We start from the raw sequence: 10000 nt of genomic DNA on the forward strand, positions 1-10000 counted from the left end.
AACCGGGCCCAAAAGACCCGTGACAGGTAATCCTTAAGAATCTGTTCAAGCGGTGTATGATCGTTCATTATCAACTATCACAGACTATGGCTTTGGGTTTGCTCCAAGTGACAATATTGTGTCCTGTATACTGCCAATGACGATGGCCAAATACCGCAGAGATACAAGAAGAAAATAAAACTCAACTTTAAAATTAGAGTCCAAGACCTTACAACAACTTTTGGGAGAATAACTTCACTCGGAATCTGACCAATGTTAGTTTCGTTTCGGTTTGGAAATTCAGTGTTACTCATCCACAATCATTTTTAGAGGTCCTATCCTGACATTAATTCTGCACATTTGGATTGCAGCGAATGAACCGAGAAAGCTGGTTTCCCGATAGCTATAATCGCTGTTTAGAGAATTTCCTGCAAGCTTTAGTTCCACAGATCATCAGCAGACTTAAAGATCAGCCTCAGATTGCTAAGGTTGGTGCAACAACTAACTTATGCCCCGTCCACACGTATCCGAAGATTTTTCAATCCCCAACTTTTTCTTTCCGGATACGCCTTCCGTCCACACTTATCCGGTGAATTCACTGGCGAATCCGGAACTTTTTGAATACGCTCTCCAGAGTGGATGTTTTTTAATCCGCTTATTCGGCCCCATTTTGATTACTGTAGTTCTGTTTGGGACGAATGCAACGTTACTCTGTGCAATAAACTGCAAAAATTGCAGAACAGGGCGGTTAGGGTTATCACCAAGAGTAGTTACGACTTGAGTGCTAACCATCTTCTTCTAACCACTACGTCAGGACAATCTCGCTAAGTGTCGGAAAAAGCTGAAAACCACCCTAATGTTTAAAATATTAAATGGTCTTGCTCCGGATTATCTACAGGACCTGTTTTCAATTCGCACCACAAAATATAATGTCAGGAATTTAGAAATGAAGCTTAATTTGCCCAAACCAAACACAGTACGGCCTCACAATGGAACGTCTTACCCCAACAATTTACGTACGATGGAATCAGTTAGATCTTTTAAAAAAGAAGTGAATCGATTTTATGAAAGTGAGGGTTAGGCTACCGCACAGCAACCTTGTAAAACAGTATTTTTATTACTACAGTAGGTACTGAATTTTATTGTACTATGGCTATTGTATTCTTACTGAAGGTTTTACCGTGTTTAAATAAAGCATGTATATATGTAACCGTGTGGACGCTAAATCCGGATGACATATCAAGATCGAGCCCAGTTCCCTACCTTGAAATCAATTCTTAAGATGGCTGCCGAGGGCAATTTTATTTCTTTATTTTCTTCTTTTGGCGCTTGCTCTGTTACCTCAGTTTCCTTGAGGAGTTCTGAGTACTAGAGTGAATCCGGATACGTTTCAGATGCGTGTGGACGAGCAAATTCGATTTGAGTACACTACGTGTGGATGAGAATATTTTTGAATCCGGAAAGAAAAAGTTGCGGGTTCAAAAATTTCCGGATACGTGTGGACGGGGCCTTAATTTGTGATACACTTATCCTGCTTGACAGAGGTTTTCCTTTCTTTCTCTCTTTAGCGAGAAGAAAAGGAAATCGCTCCATGTCGTCAAGAGCTTTGGGTGAATGATTGAACTCTTAACCGGTTTATAGCCAGTTTGAATTTTAACGTTTGTCCTATAGCGGAAGAGGTGAAGTCATGTTGCATCGAGTTCACGACGCGCATGCGTGACAGAACATCATGATTCGTGCATTCACTGGCGAAAAATGTCTGATTGGTCGAGGCCTTGTCATGTGACTTCAACACCTCAAATCAAACATGGCTGCCATTCGGTGTTTGTTAGATCTCCGTCGACGAAAAAGACCCTTTTTCAGGCCAGTAAAACGAACGAATGTTGACTGCATAGTGTGTTTCTATGCCAGCGAGATTCTCTTTTAAGCCAACAGGGCTACGAGGGAAATTTCTTTAAAAATTTCAAGGTCAACGCGAGTCTCGGTTGCTAATGTTCGAGTGGAAATTCGTTTGTGGAGCTTACCAGCTAATGGATTACAATCTTGATTTCAAGTCATGCGTTTATCTTTTCAAAAGTGGAACAAAAAAGATACCACTAAATTTCCAAATGGTTTCTCTTCCAACTAAATAGTTACACACTGTTTCCGCGGGGTCTCGCATCTAACAGAAAATGTTAAGATTTTAGCATTTTTTTTCAAAATTAAGTTGTTAAAATTGCCATTCAAGTGGTCCATAGACGAAACTGTATTAAGACCGAGGGGCAAATTAAGAAATGTATTTCAGTCGTTCAAAAATAAATTTTAAAGTGATTTTAGCAGTAATAATAACCATGTCATAGCACCTCATAATGGGTACACTAGAAGGAAACCTTTTAGTTGCAATTATATTTTGTTATAGTTGTTACAAGTAAAATGCCAATTGTTTGCTTTCCTCCAAATTATAGAAATAAACATAGATTAGGTTAACTCTGAATAGCCAAAACAACATTATTTGATTCAGAAGTCCAGCTTACTAGCAGGGAGAATTTTACTGTAACAAAATATTACTACAGCTAATAATACGCTTTCACCACATTGTAGTGGGTTAGTGTGACAACAAAAATACTTAATCAGGAATTGATTTTATCTTCCAGCAATAAAACAGCAGGAGGATATAAAATTAGGTATTTTCAAAGTTTAGAAAACTTGTTGAAGGTGATTCAGTGCCACCCTCCAAAACGTTTCACAAATTTTACGCTGGCCTACTAAGTACTTTCAGTACAACAAATTATCTAACCTCTCTTTGCGGACTCTGGTTGCAACACAGCTACTTCAATAATTTTAATCCCCTTGCATTAGATTTAACTTTTAGAAAAACCATAACTTCATATTTCCGTAATAATCGTTCAAAGACATTGAGCAAAAGCATACAAAGCTACATTTGAAAGGGAAATAATCCTATGTTGCAGTTTTCTGGATAAGACTTCACAGAAATAACTCCTGTTATCTTTCCATATGTAAAGAGGTCCCATGATTTATGAGTCAATTAGTCAATGAGTCATGAGTCAATGAGACTCACAGTCAATATAGCAATAATTTATTGATCAAGCCTAAGCCCTCGTTTCAGTGATTAGGCCTAAGCACTCTCTGAAATTTTAGCTTTCATTTTTTGGGTTAGGGTAACTGCACTAACTCATTGACTCATGACTCATTGACTCATACTTAAGACTCATATGTAAAAAATATTTCAACATTAGATGCAATGAATTTTTAGCAATTGCTGTAAATAATAGTAAGCATTCCTACCATTTCAAAAGATGAATAAATTAAAGTTGAATGCAGTAAGTGTAAGAAGTAAAAAAAGTGGTCCAATTTATTTAAGCTGTAATCAATTTCCATCCTTGCTTTAGTCCCTGGATAGGGTTAAACAATGGTGGTGAAGTGAAAAAACTACCCCAAGGGGGTACTGCTTATGATACTGAGACCAAACAGCTGGCAGAGTTGCTGCAGTACATTTAAGGCTATAAATCTGAAAAATGAATGGAACTGTAGAAAAATTTGGTAAGCGAGCAAGTAGCTTTTACTTATGAATTGTAAAATGCCAGTCATTTGTCAATTTAGAACTGGTTCCCCTAAGGGGTCAGATTTCTTTAGCCTACATCCAGAAAACAAGATTCTGTTACCTTTAAGAGTTGTTTAATTAAAAAACAAAAAACCCCTCCTCAGCAAACTGCATCCTCATGTTTGGATTCTCATTGATTTAATGACTTTAATGATATTATGCAAATTTGTTCTACAATAATACTCAAATACCATAAAAGTATTTTTAACCTAACTCTTTTGCAAAGTTTACTCCTTGAGCTACCAGCTTCAACTTTGATACTTTGTTCTAAAAGCCAAAGCCGTTGTATAGCAATGGTGGAGGTGATGATTAGTCACTTTGTTTTGGTTCAAATGAAGAAAGAAAGTCAAAGTAATGATCGCACTTTAATTAACCCTTTCACCCCTAAACCGGCCATACCTGGTATTTTACTCTGTCTAAAGCCAGAGTATTTTGCTCTGTCTAACACGAGACAATTTTACTCGTCAATGGGGAACCCCATTGAGTCAACAGTCTTACAGTACTTTTCAACATAAAGAAAATGAATTCTGTGGACTTGAACATTCCCAAAAAGAAATGCCGTATATTCAAAATATGGTTGCGTAAACTCTTCAAGATTTACCTGCTTCAGGAACTTCAAATCAATGAATATTTTGAATATTTTTCCTGAACTCCTGCAGACTTTGTACACTTTTGAATGGCCCTTTAAAAGTAACATTCAGAAATAATGCAAATACAACTGAAGCTGTTTTGCATTATCTACAAGACAAGACAACAATATCCTTTATTCAAACACAATCAATAGTAAAGCAATAACACATGCTTGTGGGGTCATGTGCTAGCTATAATAAAGATACACTACAGGAAATAAAAGCTTACAACTAACTATGTGACAGACATAGGATATCTACACATAAGGGATAAGAAAAATAAATCAATTGCTATCCAAAATATCATATTGCAAATACACCAAAAGGTAACGGTTGATTCACAAGTTCCTTGTGCAAAATGGTAGAGCATGTTTGAAGTCCAGCAGGACCAAGATGAGAAGTTATGATAAAAACTTTAAACATATTTTTTACCAAAATTATTTTACTGCCATCAACCCCAATGAGACCTTATGCATGGGACACTGTTTCTAGCTGCAGCTCCAAATCACATAATATATTAATAAATTTTGCCATGTAAGAAAAGAACAAACATGTGGGGTGTAAGCAAAAAAAGTCCAAGGCAATAAAGCTTCCTTTCAGCCTTTTCAGGAACAACTATCCACTGTCAACCATACTTGACTCAAAACAGAATTTCCTTGATCCAACAACACATGACAGTCCCCTAAAACCAAAATTACATCATTAATGCTTCCAGAAAACAATAGTCTAAAAAACCTGAATCTATAGATACCTATATACATCTGTACCTACACTTCTGTTCTTCCAAACTTTATTTTAACTAACATGGATTTTGATTTTGATTTTAAACTCAAATTAATTGCAAATCCATAACTTGGTAACTACTTGAACGCAAGGATCGTTGAGTTGTGACTGCTAAAAAGTATAATAACCTAGACATTCACCAGAAAAGGGAATATAAATGACCTTAAAAGCAGCTATTTAAAATATTTGATACTAGGGTTACGTTCCGAATGAGACAATCACATTCAAAATCAAATTCATATCTGATCGAATCATTGATCATTCATGTAGAGGTGCCGATCGTAAGGTGTAACGCAGAAAAAAATAACCTTCACGTTGAACAATATTGCCATTTCCCTGCCACCTGGTACAAGCCAATTCACACATGAACGGAAACCTTAGGAATCCTCCTTTCTGCACATTACAGTAACTTTTTGTACCCGGTGGCAACAAACTTTCCACATTAAAAATTGCGCAAAACACTCACCTGTTTCGCAGCTCTTTTCCCACGAAATAAAATTTTCCAGGAGCAAATTTTCCGAGGATGCTGGTTGGATTGGACTTTCAAACGATTTACACAACATAGACGTTCTCTAACAATACATTCCACTTGAAACTGGCGTTAAAACTAGCCTTGATCGCTCTAAAAAGAACGGAAACCAACAAGCTACCGATTCTCAAACGTCAACCATTTTTCTGTTCTTCTCGGGAGTGCTTTTTTCACGAGAGCCAATGATAGTCCCGGAAACGCGTCACGTGTCATATCGCGCGACTCATGCGCAGACATTTTTCGCCAGTGAAATTCGTGCAAAGGTTTCCTTCCCTTCTCATTAGAGAGAAAAATCAAGAAAATCTCTGCCAAGCAGAGTATGATACAGTCGGTTCGGTTCCCTTGAAAGTAATTTCAGAGAAGTAATTATGGTGTTGTGTTTCCTTTCTTTCTTAGGAAGCAAATTTTCACTTGGCCTGCTTCACCAAGGTACGTTTGTTAATTTTCGTTTAATTATCTCGACAAAGATTAATGTTTTTGACAACGTACCCTAACGGGATAGGTGATAAACTGTTAAGTTAGCGCTTTATTTTTAGCGCTCACAATGACCTTGGACATCTACCTTACAAATTAACTGAACGAAAAGTCAGTTACAGAATAAAATGTTAAGAAGTGAAAACCGGTCCAACCGGTTACGTTAAAGACAGCGCTTCCTAGCCTCACAGTCAACTTAGTTGCCATGGTAACAGGTTGATTATCCGACTGAGGTATCAATCTCTCTTAGGATTGCTTCACTTACCTGGATCGTGGATTTGTTTTTCAAATGATCAGTTATTACTCAGAGCAATTTAAGGATTCTGATACACAGGTAATGTTCATGATTTTGGTATAAGTGTATCTTTTGAGTTTTTCTTTTTGTGTGTGTTTCACGGTAGATTGTGCTCAGTATTGCGTTTTGACTTGCCTTCCCTTTTAGATGCTGGAATTCAAGTTTGAGTTTCTCCAAGTTGTCTGTAATCACGAGCATTACATTCCACTCAATCTACCCTTGGACGTTCGAGGTACTGTAACGAGTTTGGTTAACTTTGTTGCATTCATATTCATTTTAGTCTCAGATGCGAGCCAAAGGAAGATAGCAGTTACGGAGTAAAATCAAGTTCTTTCTCCCAATAGGCTCTAATGCTGTCACGGAGACCAACCGATTTTTGCACATCATTGTCAAATGTGTAGGAAGTCAACTTTTGACAGTCAACGAGAGTTTTTTCTTCCTCGGGCCAAGCAGGAGTGTTTTGTAGTCGCAGTCACAGTAAATAGGCAATCCGGTTTAACTGGCTCAACAATTGTGCCAGAAGAAAATCAAGAAAACCTCCCCAAAAGCTGTCGCTTAATACACGTGCATTATGCATTTTGCCATTTCGGCCCGAGCGTTGTGGAAAGTTGATTTTATGAAACGAGTTGGTAAAGGACGACTTGCCACCGTGAAGAATGGAATGGCTGCCAGTTGCAGCGTTAGCCCTTCGCTGGAGCCAATGGCCCATGTCAATTCGCTTTGATAAAGAGCTTATGTTCTAAACATCAGCCATTAAGTCTTTTGGTGGCAATTCTACCTTCATCAGCTCGTTTGATAAAACCAAAGTTTCGTGTTTTACATGTACTCTTCCACCAGCGCAACACCACAGTTTCCGTAGAAACTAACTCCTCTCTTCGAAGGGATACGAGTTGACAAAATTCTTGTGCCACGTTTATAACAGCAAAGAGCTAACGTTAATGGGCCTCTTTAATGGGTTTGATCAGTCGTCTTTTTTGTTTCTGTTCAGCTCTGGGAGGAGTACACAACTGTGAATTGACTGATGATTACTGTAAAAGGTATTTCCTGGTGGGCCTTCTGTTGAGAGAGGTACGTGTCATAACGTTTGTTTGTTCTTGATAGCTTTTTTTGTAACCTTTTGCAATTTGTAGGATTACCTATGGAGTGTGACGACCATTGTGTTGTTTGTCTAAAAATGTTAACACAGCGAGACAACGAGAAATGAGATATAGGAGAGGCGCGGTGGCTTCATAGTTAGTGCGCTCGACTCCGGATCGATTGGTTCGGGTTCGGGATCTTGGCCGGGGACATTTTGTTGTTTTCTTGGGCAAGACACTTTACTCTCACGGTGCCTCTCTCCACCCATAAATGGGTACAGGCGAATTTAATGGTGGGGGTAACCCTGCGATGGACTGGCATCCCATCCAGGGGGGAGTATAAATACTCCTAGTCGCTTCATGCTACAGAAACCGGAGATAAGCGCCGGCCTGATGGGCCTTCTAGGCTCGTAGCAGACTTTACCTTACTACTTAAGCAGGAAATCACTAGTGATTAAAAAAACCCCTCCCACCCCCTAAGGCTTTTTGATGAATATTTCTGGGAAATCAATACAACAAAAAAGATATTTTTTTTACTAGAGATCGAGCACACTTTACTAATTCTTGATTATCATTAGTTTAAGAAACGTCGTGACACAGAAAGCTGTAGTTTCCATGTCATGTGCTGGACTGCCTCTAGTATTAAGTGGAAGTCTGTGCGTTCATTCCATGCCGACTATAGAAACAGGAACCTTTGCATTCTTTGGAAGATACGTGGTGTATTTGTCATTTAGTGGTTATCTATTGTTTAAAATTATCTAAACACGGTAAAAGCTTCAGGGTTAGGATTATGGTTATTGTATAATTACTGAAGGTTTTACCTTCTTTAAAAAAAAATTAAACAGATCTCCTCGGCACTTACTCAGGGGCGACTGATAAGGAAATTAGCGATTAGGGTCTTGTGGAACATGTTGGTAAAACATGAACGGGATGATCGCTACGATGGAGAGGTAAGATTCTAGAGCGAGTTTCAATCGAGTGTCGTTAAAACACGAAAACTAAAGTAATTACTTTGGCCAATCAAAAAGGACGGAGACAATCCAGTAAACCAATCAAAACTCGAAGTAATTACACCTAGCTGACACAAAGCGCGGGAAAATGTGCACGCGTGAGCCACGATTGGTTTTGGTTTCACTTCTGATTGGTTGAAAAAATGGCGCGAGAACTTTGAACCAATCACTGAGTGAAGTAATGCAAAACCAAAGCAATAGCCCATTTTCAAGTTGCTGCATGCCTCAGGTTCAAAGCGAGTCCTGGTGCACAACCATTCAAATGGAAATGAGTTGCGTATTCTTATGTAAATCAAACTCATTTCCCTCGCAATAGTTGAGCACCAAGACTCACTTCGAAACCGAGACAAACAGCAACTCGGAAATGGCCCATTCGCTTATAACTTTCGACACTAGATTGAAAGCTGCTCTAAGATAAGAATACAAAGATATTATAAAGGATCGGCGATTAAGATAATCTAACAAGGACACAGGCCTTAGTAACACCACTCTCTATCTATTTAAGAGGGTAATGATCGTCGTCTTCATCATTATCATACACTTGATTGAAAAACCAACGTTTGACTTCAGTTTTCAGTGTCCCCAATTAGTACTCCAGCGCTAGAACGACTAGTCACTTAAATAAAATTCCTTTCCTTTCACTAAGCGTGTTTCTCATTACGGACATCGCTGGGCATGAGGAGTAATTCACTTTTGGATTTTTGTGAAATGACACTCCGTTATTCACGATCACCGTCCGGCCATGAATCATGGACACGGAAATGACAAGGTGATTGTAGGAAAAGGAAACGACTAGGCAACTTGTGTTTCATTGTCGAAAACATCGGCTGTTATTGCAAGGCATCGTGTTATATGTCGGGCAGGAGTCTTTTTTAATTTCTTTCTTCGTAGGGTGACGTTTGTGATTATTTTCTGACTACTTAGTAGGGGTGTATGGTCTAATTGTCTCCGAATTTTTTTATACATGAAACAGCAAAAGCAAGCCCGCATTTGCACCCTTTACCTACCACTCCTCTCAGTTCTTCTTTAGCACGCACCTCGTTTCCATGGCAGCAAGGACGACCTATCAAACCAAGCCCTTCAGACTCAGACGTCCCAGACCTCCTCTGTCATGGGAGTCCCTAATAGTGAGTTCAGCCCTGACTCCAATCGAAGTTCGAGCTACTTAGCCATGAAACAGAGCCCCAGTGACTCGCTTACACCACAGTCAGCGCAACCACTCAGAGAAGCAACCCAGATTGCTTTGCAGGTACCACTAGATGAAGATGAGACCAAGGAACTACTTTTGTGTGCGCTATACATCTTAAAGAATTTAGAACAAGGTAACCATCGGTAAAGCTCCTACTAATATAACTTTGTTGAATTTTCCTTTCAGATTACTTTTCGAACGTTTTTTTTTTTTTGAAGCTGAAAGAGTACTGTCACTAGCTAATTGGACACTGCCACTTAAGGTTATCTCTAACTCAGTTTTCTCAAGGCAATTTGTTGTACCAGAAAATCATGGGCTTTTTGTCGATGCAACAGCTGGGACATAAAATGATGACTTTTGAACTTATCTTTTCCATCAGGTGTAATCCTCGACTGGTGGCGGCAGATTCTTTCTTCCTCTCTTAAGCGTCCCTAT

General features: G+C 38.9%; 1 protein-coding gene across 1 annotated transcript in view; it reads left to right on the plus strand.

The window, feature by feature from the left end:
* LOC137982310 (dedicator of cytokinesis protein 9-like) overlaps window positions 1-9670 on the plus strand; it is an 18723-nt gene extending 9053 nt beyond the window's left edge. The window contains exons 10-16 of the mRNA XM_068829386.1: window positions 351-467; window positions 5918-5950; window positions 6246-6329; window positions 6438-6522; window positions 7279-7358; window positions 8212-8316; window positions 9396-9670. Coding sequence (XP_068685487.1) covers window positions 351-467; window positions 5918-5950; window positions 6246-6329; window positions 6438-6522; window positions 7279-7358; window positions 8212-8316; window positions 9396-9545 — 654 coding nt within the window. The 3' untranslated portion in view covers window positions 9546-9670. The remainder of the gene's footprint in view (window positions 1-350; window positions 468-5917; window positions 5951-6245; window positions 6330-6437; window positions 6523-7278; window positions 7359-8211; window positions 8317-9395) is intronic.
* Window positions 9671-10000: the final 330 nt, after the last annotated feature.

This window comes from Montipora foliosa, chromosome 13 (assembly GCF_036669935.1).
Source record: "Montipora foliosa isolate CH-2021 chromosome 13, ASM3666993v2, whole genome shotgun sequence".
In the NCBI taxonomy this organism is placed as follows: Eukaryota; Metazoa; Cnidaria; class Anthozoa; order Scleractinia; family Acroporidae; genus Montipora; species Montipora foliosa.